General features: G+C 36.2%; 1 protein-coding gene across 1 annotated transcript in view; it reads left to right on the forward strand.

The window, feature by feature from the left end:
* Window positions 1–163: 163 nt before the first annotated feature.
* LOC121378122 (ankyrin repeat domain-containing protein 50-like) overlaps window positions 164–15,969 on the forward strand; it is a 42,362-nt gene continuing 26,556 nt past the window's right edge. Inside the window, exons 1-3 of the mRNA XM_041506222.1 lie at window positions 164–240; window positions 9,517–9,682; window positions 15,004–15,078. Coding sequence (XP_041362156.1) covers window positions 9,566–9,682; window positions 15,004–15,078 — 192 coding nt within the window. The 5' untranslated portion in view covers window positions 164–240; window positions 9,517–9,565. The remainder of the gene's footprint in view (window positions 241–9,516; window positions 9,683–15,003; window positions 15,079–15,969) is intronic.

Raw genomic sequence — 15,969 nt, forward strand, 5'->3', positions numbered from 1 at the left:
TATGGGCACGTTAAACTAGATATCTATCTATCTGTAAAAGGTATACGTAGATACCAAACAATAGTGAGTTACGTTTTTGATAAACGTGGACCTTTAAAGGTCAAATACACGTGTTACACGCGCGAACACATCCCGGATGAACAAGGGAAGTCACTCCTTCTTACTGGATCGATAAATTAATGGCACACATTTTTATCTTCGCAGCTCTGTAGAATATCCACCTAAAACAGGATTATTTAGGTAAATAATAACAGATCTGAATGTTTGTGAAATATTGTGTTTTGATTCCATACTTTGCGGATCTAATCATTGGGCAAAGGGACCTCGAATCATGTTTGTTTAGCTGTACCCACCACCCCCATCCGGCCATCGTCTTCGAAAAGGAGGAAAAAGGCTCATTCAGAGTCATTGTAAACACCGCTATTGGGTATTTTACGTGAGGTTATTTCGACACTTGTTTAGGGTATTATTATTAATATTTAAGCAACAAGGGACCTGTTGTAAATAATTATGTATGCACTTTCTCATCGAATCATGATACTTTATAGTCACTTCGTACCCTAGTCATATCGTATACGCCTTGCTCACATCGCCGCGATGATCGCGGGTTCCATGATTATTTATCATTGTATCGCAGCATTTAAATTTTTGCGGTTTAGCACGTGCAACGCCCCCTGGATGCACGTTAATTACTAGAAATGTGACTGACAGACAACGCATTGTTTCGTCCGTTAACAAATTTGAAAAAATGTCAAAATGTTAGGCAAGTATTCATAGTTTTACTGTTTGGTCATGATAAAACAACAGAGAGTGTGATTTTACTGACACCCCCTAGCCCGAGTACTCTGACTGTAAGAGAGCTAGATGGACATTTGGACATAAACACGCTCTCATTACAGGCAGAGACCAACCTATGTCTTTTTTTGGCAATTCCTGACTACCAAACGGTAGGCAACGAGTCCCGCTCTAATACCACAACAATCCTATGTTTGACGTCAAATACCTTTACATCAATCATTTTCGAGTTAAGTGATACCAAAAAATACACATATTAATCACTAATACACATACTACAGAAAGAAACCCGACAGCACCCACATTCAGCTACGCTTCGTGACACTCCGTCGCAACAATTACAAAGCTCGGCGATCTATTTCGAGACTGGGCGATTCCGCCTTGTGCAGCAGTTACAGGGGTCGTCTCATAAGAGGAGGCAGTACGTAGCACATACTTTTGCCGTATCCTGTCGATAACACCCCAAATGTATCCTTCAAATTCAAAATGGAATCAATAATGTGTAATTGTTTTGGTTTAATGACGTAATGAAATCCAAATTCATCCAAAACGGCATTAGCCAACTCTTCCATGTTGTAACTTCGCTTGATATGAGACGGCCCCTGTAACTGCTGCACAAGGCGGAATCGCGCGATCACGTGGTCTACGTCTCGAAATAGATCGCCGAGCTTTGCAATTGTTGCGACGGAGTGTCACGAAGCGTAGCTGAATGTGGGTGCTGTCGGGTTTTTTTCTGTAGTAAGTGTATTAGTGATTAATATGTGGATTTTTTTGTATCACTTAACTCGAAAATGATTGATGTAAAGGTATTTGACGTCAAACATAGGATTGTTGTGGTATTAGAGCGGGACTCGTTGCCTACCGTTTGATAGTCAGGAATTGCCAAAAAAAGACATAGGTTGGTCTCTGACTGTAATGAGAGCGTGTTTATGTCCAAATGTCCGTCTAGCTCTCTTACAGTCAGAGTACTCGGGCTATGACACCCCCATGCTTATAAATAGCCCCAATACTTACAATATTATACACGCATACAATTCTGCTCTGACAGCTATCCGACTGTCGTCTGGTTGTTGACAATAAAAACGAGGCTATATACGGTCACAGTGTTACTATATTTAGAATGCGCGACCTCTAGAAAAGTATGGAAACATTTAAGGGCCATGCCTGTATTTATTGGCAATTTAAACAAAACGCATAACTTTTAATATGTTTTATTCTTGGTTTCACTCGATAAATATTGATTATATAACTGTTGAATCTTACTAATATGATGAACAATTAAAAAAATTCAACTATAATAACAGGAATCCATGATGTTTCGCCCCCAAGGCAGTTCGCCCCCAGTCAGTTCGCCCCTAGTTTGACCTGTTCGCCCCATGTATCAGTTCACCCCCAACTGTTTGCCTATTCGCCCCCAACTATTTGTCAGTTTGCCCCAAACATTTAGTCAGTTCGCACCCAATTATTTGTTATTTTTAAACAATTTCTTTAGAGGCATGTTAAAGTGTGTGTGTGTGTGTTTATTTTCTTAGAGGGGAGGGATTGTTGTCTTTCCATGATTTGCACAGATCATGAGTCAGTCCAGGCACCGATGATATAATCACCAGTTTAATATAAAGCACATCAACATTTATTAAAACATCCATTCCTGCCAGAGAAATAATTTTGAGTAAAAAGAGTTATGAGTATCTACAAACTATCAGAAGTAAAAGGAAATAAAGCTCCACCTTATTTGATTTTAAAACAATGGTTAATCAGCTACATAACCTTGATGCTGATTATGTATCTTTGGCTAACCCTCTCGTGGGGGCGAACTGGTTAAGCACGTGGGGGCGAACTGACATCCTATTTGGGGGCGAATGACTGGGGGCAAGCAGACCTGGGGGCGAACTGGCTTGGGGGAGAAATGTCTGGTACCCTAATAACAGTATGAAATATTTTTGACCATATATTTTACTATTGAAGGCATAAAATGAAATATTTTACTACAATTGAAAAATTAAATGTTTTAAGTTGACTTTTCTTCGTTCTTGTGTTGAAGTTTGTTTACTAGACATTACTACAAATGTGTGTACAAAACGAGGGTACCAGATGTTTCGCCCCCAAGCCAGTTCGCCCCCAAATAGAATGTCAGTTCGCCCCCACGTGCATAACCAGTTCGCCCCCATAAAGATACTACTGTGTCAATGTGAATGTATGGTCTGGACCCATCTGTGTGTGCCGAGCTTCTTCTAGTGCAACCCTACCCTATTTTTAGGCAATTTCGCGCACTCTCACGTGCATTTTTAGATGTGCTGTTCGGCCATCATCAAACTTTGATGCAAGTATGATATACATTTTTAGATCACGCGAAATTTTACTTTCGTAAGAATCCGGAATAAACAGACTTATTATGAATGTCATCAATGCTTTATTCTCAGTCCGGTGTGCCATGTCGCAGATTTTTCATACCTGAATGGTAAACCGCTTTTTTCAGGTGTATTCAAGGAGGTGGTACACTGGACAAGCAAATCACGCTAAAAAACAATACAATGATTGTTTAACTTTAAAAGTAACAAATAATTAGGAGTTGGGGGCGAACTGACTAAAAGTTGGGGGCGAACAAGCAAACAGTTGGGGGCGAAGTAGCAAACAGATGGGGGCGAAGAAGCAAACAGTTGGAGGCGAACTGGTACATGGGGCGAACTGCCTTGGGGGCGAAATGTCATGGATTCACAAAAAGAGCCATGTTTGGCCCATGCGGTCCACCGTATTATAACGTTTGCGATTTACTGCAATATCGTGGTAACCTCCCTTGAATGGAAGCCAGTGCTATGGTGTACAAGTTTCCATCAACTGTTTTAATAAAAGAACTGCATTTATTTGTTTATATGCCCCCCCCCCCCCCCCCCTTTTTTTTTTTCTTTTTTTTTTTTTACTTATTAATGTTTGCCATTGTAACCAAAATTTGATATAAAGTTTGTACCCAATCCATCAGTGCACCCCAACTCCCAAAGTCGTTCCTACTGGCCTGGTATTTACTACTAACTGCCAACTTCGATGTTTTGTGAAATGGCTCCAGATAATTAGACTAACTTTCAAAAACAACATAATGGACCAACAAAATATTATTTATTTATTAGGTCTTCTTCTCAAACTTTTGACATACATGTATATCTTTTCTGACAAGTTACAAGGTACGAAATGACTAGGGTATGAAACGACATTTTACAATGGTAAGAAATAACTTTTTGCAATGGTACAAAATGACCAAATTAGGTACAAAATGACTATGGTACGAAATGACCATTGCAACAAGTCATTGAAAACCTCACTTATTTGGTGCCAAATTTGTCACATGATCAGAACAGTCATTCTGCAGGGCTCGCGTTGTCGGTAGCCAAATTAGCCATTGGCTAATTAAAAAAAAAAGGCTAATAAAATTTGCAAGTGGCTAAAATTTTGGCTAAGCCATTTTCTATCTTCTTCTGTGAACAAATGGTTACATAATCTATCGACACCTCAAACATAATAATAATACCTAATATTCAGTTAGCGTAATGGCGATCTCGCGACTGGTAACGAGAAACGGTGTTATCCAGAATACAGTGTAAGCCTAATGATGTTTGCTTATTTTAATAATCACGGTATTAATTTTAACGGCATGCATTCATCATGTATGACAGCAATGTCTGGAAGATCTGTAACTTGTTATTTTAGCTTTGTAAAGTCTTTGAATCAAAGTAATAAAAACAGATCGACAATGAGTATCAATTTGAATACACATGCCAGTTCAGGGCTGAAAGACACGTAGGCTATCCCACGGGCTGAATTCAGCCAGACCGAGCGAAAACAAAATGTTCACTAGACTGGTTTGTGCACTTCACATTAAATCAAATGGACACGACGGACACCAATCAAATAGTTTGCGAACGTTAGGAAGAACGTTCGTTAGCTGAACTGAGAACAGCTCTCAATGCGAATACCAGTATACGTCACGCTTCAGTCAGCTAACACCCACGTGTCAAGAGACATCGTTGTGGTCATTAAACAATACCAGTATATGTCACGCTTCAGTCAGCTAACACCCACGTGTCAAGAGGCTTCGTTGTGGTCATTAAACAATAGGATTACACAGAAGTAAATCTTGATGTAAATTTGCAGAAAAACAATAGTTGTTTGCATCAATGAACACCTAACTAGTTTCCTTTGTCTTTGTTAATTTCATACTCATGGTCGAGAGCATACATGCTGATTTTTTTTTTTTTTTTTTTTGAATAAATGGAATATACTGTGGAGTCTGCATTCTTAGTCTAGGTATTTTACAAGCAGAAATCACAACAAGCATTTAACACGACACTGAAATCAACAGCAACAACATGGCGCAAATTATGAATTGTTGGGGGTGGGGAATTGATGGGTTACTTAAAAAAAAGTAAAAAAATAAAAATAAAATAGCAATTCAAACTAACATAAAAATTGCTATTTAAAGAAATAATGAGCTCTATATTAAAAAAAAAAAAAAAACTATCAAATTTTTATTTGGGACAAAAAGGAAGAAAGAAAAAACAACAACACCCTCCATAAACATCAACTCATTCCCATATTTCTGTATGTTTGTGAATTTAATGTCATAGGCCTTGGAAGTAGGGGTGGGTGTACAGGGTACTGGCTTCCGACTGTGAAGATAATGCCCCCCCCCCCCCCCACTGAAAAAAATCAAAGTAATATATTAACTGACCCTAGCTACCCCCATTGCTGTCTTTGCTTTTGATCAGGTAATACGGTTTTGTTATTCAGATTTATTCCAGTTTGTACAAAATTAGCTGAAAAAGATGCATTTTTATATCCATATATAAATACTCAATACAGTAATGCGAAAAACAATTTTGGCTAAAACATTTTCAATATGGCTAATAAAAATTCCATTTGACTAATATTTTGGCTACAGGTATTTTTGATCCAGGGTGAACCCTGATTCTGTCTTTTGTTTCCACTAACTATCGTCTGATATTTTGTCCTCAATTGCAGATACAATTGGTTGTAACTGATGATTTTTACTTTCTGTCATTCTGTTTATTCAGCAGTTCTTTATAAAATATTGTTAACTTTTCATTTTGGGGGATGTCACCGCTTATAAAAGCAAAGAAAATAGTATGTGTTTATCATTAAAATCATTATCTTGGGTGCCAAATAATATATAATTTTATAAACTGCCTTTACAAAAAAACGAAACTACTTTTTATCAGCTGGCGATAATATTTTATCACAGCAATCGATGAAGATGGAAAAAAAAAAATGTGTCCGACATTAGGGGATCACTTTACAAACATCTTTATTGTTTTTCGTATGTCTTGAAATCTTTATTAAAAATAATAATATTAAAACTTTGATTGGTTCAGCAAAACCGGAACTGCCTGTGAATGTCAGATGTCAGACCGATAACATCTTCGGTTCAATTAAAAGACCAGCCGTTTAAGTTGACAACATTTATAAATATATTCTTTGTGATTTCAAATATCATAATAATCAATATATCTTTTCAACTTGGCAAGATGATTGGGATATTGCGATCACGAACAAACCAGTCCTTTTATTTCCATCTTCATTGAAGGAATCGATCGCTTTGATATCACCAGCTGATAGGTTAGTTTTTGTAAAGGTGGTGTATATATTATTTGATATCACCAGCTGATAGGTTCGTGTTTGTAAAGGTGGTATATATGTTATTTGATATCACCAGCTGATAGGTTCGTGTTTGTAAAGGTGGTATATATATGTTATTTGATATCACCAGCTGATATGTTCGTGTTTGTAAAGGTGGTATATATATTATTTGATATCACCAGCCGATAGGTTCGTGTTTGTAAAGGTGGTATATATAATATGTTATTTGATATCACCAGCTGATATGTTCGTGTTTGTGAAGGTGGTATATATATTATTTGATATCACCAGCCGATAGGTTCGTGTTTGTAAAGGTGGTATATATATTATTTGATATCACCAGCTGATAGGTTCGTGTTTGTAAAGGTGGTATATATATTATTTGATATCACCAGCTGATAGGTTCGTGTTTGTAAAGGTGGTATATATATATATATTATTTGAAATCACCAGCTGATAGGTTCGTGTTTGTAAAGGTGGTATATATATGTATATATATATTATTTGATATCACCAGTTGATAGGTTCGTGTTTGTAAAGGTGGTATATATATATTATTTGATATCACCAGCTGATAGGTTCGTGTTTGTAAAGGTGGTATATATATTATTTGATATCACCAGCTGATCGATTCGTGTTTGTAAAGGTGATATATATATTATTTGGCACCCAAGATAAATGGGGACAGGATGTATCTCAGTGGTACAGCTCTCGCCTGATGCGTGATTGATCTAGGATCGATTCCCGTCGGTGGGCCCATTAGGCTATTTCTCGTTCCAGTTAGTGCTCAACTGGTGTAACAAAGGCTGTGGAATGTACTATTACTCCCTACTATCCTGTCTGTGGGATGGTGCATATAAAAGATCCTTTGCTGCTAATCGAAAAGAGTAGCCCATGAAGTGGCGACAGCCGGTTTCCTCTCTCAATATCTGTGTGGCCCTTATCCATATGTCCGACGCCATATAGCCGTAAGTAAAATGTGTTAAGTGTGGCATTAAATAAAACATTTCCTTCCTTCCTTCCACGATAAATGCTTTTAATGATGAACACTACCACTTCCATTGTTATTTATAGGTAGAGATATCCGCCCCCCCCCCCCAAATTAAAAGTTTCTAATATTTTATAAAGAATTGCTGAATGACAGAAAGTAAAAATGATCAAGTACAACCAATTAAATCTGCAAATGAGGACAAAATATCAGATGATAGTTAGTGGACGAATTTGACGTCAAATATCCGTTAAGTGTTTTTTCAGTTGGAGATTGCCGAATCGATAAAAAATAAAATGTTTTCATTACTCAAATAAAATAGAACTTGTATTGTGTATATCAAACATACAAATGGATAGGTATGGAACAAAATAGAGGCTGTTAAAAATACTGTTAAATTATGTTACAGTAACTCGTAACCTACTGAAGTTTTTCGTCAGTTGCTTTTACATATACACCACAGCTTGTTTCCTTTGATGTCCAGAGTGCAGACTCTTCAATTTTTGTGTGTGTGTGGAAAAAAGTGTGCATTTGGAAATAGAGATGGGCGCTGTAAAATATGGTAGGGTTTGGGAAAATAAAGAGGAGTGCAGAAAAAATAAATGAGGGTGGCAGAACGTGAAAGGATGGCAGGAAAATGTAATAGTGGGGCGGGCCACCTCACATAAATGGAGCAGAGAGAACACATACTTGTAGTAAATTCCATGAAAAAATGCATTCCCTGTTGGACGGACTATAGACGAACATTTGGACAGTTATCAACACTTTCTTACAATTAGAAACCAATCTGTTTTAATTCTGCGTAATCATTACCTACCAAGTGGAAGTAAAAAATTACCGCTCTAATACAACAACAATCCTATGTTTAATCTTAAATACCTCTATATTAATAATTGTTTAGTTTCCTTGATTAAAAACAATCACATATTAATCACCAATACACATACTACAGGAAGAAAGAAACCTGACAGCAATCCCTTTTAATAATGTTCTGGTTAAATATGTATTAACTGACAGGTGTCTCTCTGTAGTGTGAGTATTATAAATATAGATTGATCTCTGACAGTAATGAGCATTATAACTGACAGGTGTCTCTCTGTAGTGTGAGTATTATAAATATAGATTGATCTCTCACAGTAATGCGCATTATAACAGTCAGGTTTCTCTCTAGTGTGAGTATTATAAATATAGATTAATCTCTCACAGTAATGAGCATTATAACTGTCCAAATGTCCGTCTAGTTCTCTTGCCATCAGAGTACTCGGGCTAGGTTAGCGTAGGCCTACCATGACCTTTGACGTACCAATGACCTTTGATGTACATAGCATGAACGTCCCAAACTGCGTTTGGCTAATGACATAAAATATAAATACCATAATTATGGAAATAATATTCTTCATTTTTTAGTTACAGTACATGAAATGAAATATATTCCAATCAGTTAACAAAAAAAAAGAAGAGTCAACAACATGAACATAAAATGAATCCATTCTAGTAAACAAAAGTGTAACCCCATCCAGTAAAGAGGAAAGCATATTAGATTCTACCTGCATTCAGAGACAAGCATATTAGGTTCTACCTGCATTCAGAGACAAGCATATTATTAGGTTCTACTTGCATTCAGAGACATGCATTTGGCTTTCTGCCAGAGGGTACAATTACATACCCTAAAGTCTTGAAAATGAATGGATATTTAAACATTTATTTTAGATAGATGATAGTAAGAGAACTGTTGTTTAAAATTTGTCGAAACGCACGAAATGCGGTGTCCAATTCTAAGACATTTCAAACCCATAGCCACTTGGTAATAGTATAGGCCTACCCTGACTGAACATAAAAGGGAATCCTTGCCCAGGCTATATCGTTCTTATCTTACTTCATATATAGGATCATCAAAGCTTGCATGCAAAAATACAGCCATAAACTACCTGTACATGTAGGTCACGGTGACCTACTTTTGATGAGAGTATTGTGTACTTCACTGGTGAGATTATACAGGTTCATTCTTCTCAAAAATTATAAGTCATGGGATTCAATTGATAACAAAGTTGTTGTTTGTAAACCTCTCTTCTGTCTATTTGTTACAGTCGATGTCAGGAGAGTGATGCCAGGAGCTCGGAGGGCCTGACTCGAATCATGGGACAAGCGAACTCGAGGCAGGAAGCTTTCTGGGAGGCTTGTGCCTATGGCCGCATTCATCTTGTTCGAAAATTCATAGAAGAAGGAATTGATGTTGATTATGTATCTTACACTGTGAGTTCATCTGCTTGTTTTAACCAAATTACTACTGTGTATATCATGAAATATTAGCAATCTTAAAATTGAGCGAAATCCAAACAAGTGACATAAAACTTTAACGACATCGTCATATCGTAAACTAAATAGCTTACCGGTAGACAAGTTAAATTAAAACAAATTTGCATTAAAGGGACATAATTCCTGAGTTTGCTGCATTGTATGATGTTTCTGACTAATAAAATATTTCTACGATTAAACTTACATATTAAATATATTTTCTTGTTCAGAATATCAGTGTCTGTATATTCAATGTGTTTCTGGTCGTCTTAATATTTGTAAGAAGACCAAACTGGATTTTGTCTTCAAATAATTTCGTACGTACGAAAAACCATATTTTATGCAGAAAAATATATTTGATACGTAATTACAAGTGTTAAAACATCTTAAAAATTGCAGCAAACTCAGGAATGTCCCTTTAAAGTGCATGCTGACTGTATGTAACTACATTATACACTACAAACATGTCCCTTTAATGTGCATGCTGACTGTATGTAACTACATTATACACTACAAACATGTCCCTTTAATGTGCATGCTGACTGTATGTAACTACATTATACACTACAAGCATGTCCCTTTAATGTGCATGCTGACTGTATGTAACTACATTATACACTACAAACATGTCCCTACATTATACACTACAAACATGTCCCTTTAATGTGCATGCTGACTGTATGTAACTACATTATACACTACAAACATGTCCCTTTAATGTGCATGCTGACTGTATGTAACTACATTATACACTACAAACATGTCCCTTTAATGTGCATGCTGACTGTATGTAACTACATTATACACTACAAACATGTCCCTTTAATGTGCATGCTGACTGTATGTAACTACATTATACACTACAAACATGTCCCTTTAATGTGCATGCTGACTGTATGTAACTACATTATACACTACAAGCATGTCCCTTTAATGTGCATGCTGACTGTATGTAACTACATTATACACTACAAACATGTCCCTTTAATGTGCATGCTGACTGTATGTAACTACATTATACACTACAAACATGTCCCTTTAATGTGCATGCTGACTGTATGTAACTACATTATACACTACAAACACTTTAATGTGCATGCTGACTGTATGTAACTACATTATACACTACAAACATGTCCCTTTAATGTGCATGCTGACTGTATGTAACTACATTATACACTACAAACATGTCCCTTTAATGTGCATGCTGACTGTATGTAACTACATTATACACTACAAACATGTCCCTTTAATGTGCATGCTGACTGTATGTAACTACATTATACACTACAAACATGTCCCTTTAATGTGCATGCTGACTGTATGTAACTACATTATACACTACAAACATGTCCCTTTAATGTGCATGCTGACTGTATGTAACTACATTATACACTACAAACATGTCCCTTTAATGTGCATGCTGACTGTATGTAACTACATTATACACTACAAACATGTCCCTTTAATGTGCATGCTGACTGTATGTAACTACATTATACACTACAAACATGTCCCTTTAATGTGCATGCTGACTGTATGTAACTACATTATACACTACAAACATGTCCCTTTAATGTGCATGCTGACTGTATGTAACTACATTATACACTACAAACATGTCCCTTTAATGTGCATGCTGACTGTATGTAACTACATTATACACTACAAACATGTCCCTTTAATGTGCATGCTGACTGTATGTAACTACATTATACACTACAAACATGTCCCTTTAATGTGCATGCTGACTGTATGTAACTACATTATACACTACAAACATGTCCCTTTAATGTGCATGCTGACTGTATGTAACTACATTATACACTACAAACATGTCCCTTTAATGTGCATGCTGACTGTATGTAACTACATTATACACTACAAACACATGTGCCTGACACTACATTATACACTACAAACATGTCCCTTTAATGTGCATGCTGACTGTATGTAACTACATTATACACTACAAACATGTCCCTTTAATGTGCATGCTGACTGTATGTAACTACATTATACACTACAAACATGTCCCTTTAATGTGCATGCTGACTGTATGTAACTACATTATACACTACAAACATGTCCCTTTAATGTGCATGCTGACTGTATGTAACTACATTATACACTACAAACATGTCCCTTTAATGTGCATGCTGACTGTATGTAACTACATTATACACTACAAACATGTCCCTTTAATGTGCATGCTGACTGTATGTAACTACATTATACACTACAAACATGTCCCTTTAATGTGCATGCTGACTGTATGTAACTACATTATACACTACAAACATGTCCCTTTAATGTGCATGCTGACTGTATGTAACTACATTATACACTACAAACATGTCCCTTTAATGTGCATGCTGACTGTATGTAACTACATTATACACTACAAACATGTCCCTTTAATGTGCATGCTGACTGTATGTAACTACATTATACACTACAAACATGTCCCTTTAATGTGCATGCTGACTGTATGTAACTACATTATACACTACAAACATGTCCCTTTAATGTGCATGCTGACTGTATGTAACTACATTATACACTACAAACATGTCCCTTTAATGTGCATGCTGACTGTATGTAACTACATTATACACTACAAACATGTCCCTTTAATGTGCATGCTGACTGTATGTAACTACATTATACACTACAAACATGTCCCTTTAATGTGCATGCTGACTGTATGTAACTACATTATACACTACAAACATGTCCCTTTAATGTGCATGCTGACTGTATGTAACTACATTATACACTACAAACATGTCCCTACATTATACACTACAAACATGTCCCTTTAATGTGCATGCTGACTGTATGTAACTACATTATACACTACAAACATGTCCCTACATTATACACTACAAACATGTCCCTTTAATGTGCATGCTGACTGTATGTAACTACATTATACACTACAAACATGTCCCTACATTATACACTACAAACATGTCCCTACATTATACACTACAAACATGTCCCTTTAATGTGCATGCTGACTGTATGTAACTACATTATACACTACAAACATGTCCCTTTAATGTGCATGCTGACTGTATGTAACTACATTATACACTACAAACATGTCCCTTTAATGTGCATGCTGACTGTATGTAACTACATTATACACTACAAACATGTCCCTTTAATGTGCATGCTGACTGTATGTAACTACATTATACACTACAAACATGTCCCTTTAATGTGCATGCTGACTGTATGTAACTACATTATACACTACAAACATGTCCCTTTAATGTGCATGCTGACTGTATGTAACTACATTATACACTACAAACATGTCCCTTTAATGTGCATGCTGACTGTATGTAACTACATTATACACTACAAACATGTCCCTTTAATGTGCATGCTGACTGTATGTAACTACATTATACACTACAAACATGTCCCTTTAATGTGCATGCTGACTGTATGTAACTACATTATACACTACAAACATGTCCCTACATTATACACTACAAACATGTCCCTTTAATGTGCATGCTGACTGTATGTAACTACATTATACACTACAAACATGTCCCTTTAATGTGCATGCTGACTGTATGTAACTACATTATACACTACAAACATGTCCCTTTAATGTGCATGCTGACTGTATGTAACTACATTATACACTACAAACATGTCCCTTTAATGTGCATGCTGACTGTATGTAACTACATTATACACTACAAACATGTCCCTTTAATGTGCATGCTGACTGTATGTAACTACATTATACACTACAAACATGTCCCTTTAATGTGCATGCTGACTGTATGTAACTACATTATACACTACAAACATGTCCCTACATTATACACTACAAACATGTCCCTTTAATGTGCATGCTGACTGTATGTAACTACATTATACACTACAAACATGTCCCTTTAATGTGCATGCTGACTGTATGTATCTACATTATACACTACAAACATGTCCCTTTAATGTGCATGCTGACTGTATGTAACTACATTATACACTACAACTGTATGTAACTACATGTCCCTTTAATGTGCATGCTGACTGTATGTAACTACATTATACACTACAAACATGTCCCTTTAATGTGCATGCTGACTGTATGTAACTACATTATACACTACAAACATGTCCCTTTAATGTGCATGCTGACTGTATGTAACTACATTATACACTACAAACATGTCCCTTTAATGTGCATGCTGACTGTATGTAACTACATTATACACTACAAACATGTCCCTTTAATGTGCATGCTGACTGTATGTAACTACATTATACACTACAAACATGTCCCTTTAATGTGCATGCTGACTGTATGTAACTACATTATACACTACAAACATGTCCCTTTAATGTGCATGCTGACTGTATGTAACTACATTATACACTACAAACATGTCCCTTTAATGTGCATGCTGACTGTATGTAACTACATTATACACTACAAACACATGCTGACTGTATGTAACTACATTATACACTACAAACATGTCCCTTTAATGTGCATGCTGACTGTATGTAACTACATTATACACTACAAACATGTCCCTTTAATGTGCATGCTGACTGTATGTAACTACATTATACACTACAAACATGTCCCTTTAATGTGCATGCTGACTGTATGTAACTACATTATACACTACAAACATGTCCCTTTAATGTGCATGCTGACTGTATGTAACTACATTATACACTACAAACATGTCCCTTTAATGTGCATGCTGACTGTATGTAACTACATTATACACTACAAACATGTCCCTTTAATGTGCATGCTGACTGTATGTAACTACATTATACACTACAAACATGTCCCTTTAATGTGCATGCTGACTGTATGTAACTACATTATACACTACAAACATGTCCCTTTAATGTGCATGCTGACTGTATGTAACTACATTATACACTACAAACATGTCCCTTTAATGTGCATGCTGACTGTATGTAACTACATTATACACTACAAACATGTCCCTTTAATGTGCATGCTGACTGTATGTAACTACATTATACACTACAAACATGTCCCTTTAATGTGCATGCTGACTGTATGTAACTACATTATACACTACAAACATGTAACTATACTGCTCTCCTGTTGGTTTTATTATTAGCTTGTAACCAGTGTTGTTGTGTGCCCTCATTACATTCACTAACATGTTATGCTTTCTAGCATTTCCTCATTTACAGTATTTGGATTTTCATTCATGACTGACTGACTGTATTTTTAATTGTTTTCATGATTTCCTGTACAGCAAGACTGCTGCCCAATCCACGTGTCAACGTCAAGGAGGGGAAGTATCAAACTAAATATCTCTCTCACAGTCAATGTCAGACATCGTGAGTATCTAAATATCTCACTCACAGTCAATGTCAGACATCGTCAGGGGTTCAAAAAATGTCAAAAAAATTACTTGCCACAGGGCAAGTGCCAATCAGATATTCACTTGCCCCATATATTTTTCCACTTGCCCATACTTCTTAAGGTAACCAATTGTGTTACTCCTATTTGATTTAATACAGTGCTTAATAGTGTAATAATCGAAAGTAATTGGTTTATATTCACTCACAGTCAATAAAGACATCGTCAGGGGTTCAAAAAATAGGTTACAACACTTACCTAGGAAGTACTAAATGTATATGTCTGTCCAGTAGTATCAACTGTCTTCTCTATTGATTTAAACTTTATTTTTTAAATAGTGTCCATTTGTTGATTTAAACTTTGTTATTTGTTTGGTAGTGTCCACTTGTTCATCTAAATATAATTATTGTGTCGATGTATGCCTTAGTGACCACTTGTATGACCGTGGATGTTGTGAGATCCCTTCCACTCATGAGACATTCTTTTATGGCTGGCATTGGTTTAAAAATGTTTAGGGATTTTGGCCCATGTGTCATTATTGTGTGTATATTATTATTTATTTTTTGCCCCTTAACACTTCTCTGGGGTGTTTTCACCCTGTCAATAGCTGAGAAAAGTCTCTCGCAAACTGTTGTGGCTGGGCTCAAAGTAAACATGAGCTCTGTTACTTTGCAAATGTTTTTAAATAGTGCAGGCTTGGTAAACAACAGCCGGGGAGGGGTGTACATCGATTGCAGCCTTGTATTTTTAACTTACTGAGCATAATTTATTTGTTAAAAACTATTAATAAAGCAGAAAAAAATAATATATTCATGTATGCTTAGAGGGCATCGCACCATCACGATTATGGCGTAGGGCT

The sequence above is a fragment of the Gigantopelta aegis genome, chromosome 7, assembly GCF_016097555.1.
Source record: "Gigantopelta aegis isolate Gae_Host chromosome 7, Gae_host_genome, whole genome shotgun sequence".
Taxonomy (NCBI): domain Eukaryota; kingdom Metazoa; phylum Mollusca; class Gastropoda; order Neomphalida; family Peltospiridae; genus Gigantopelta; species Gigantopelta aegis.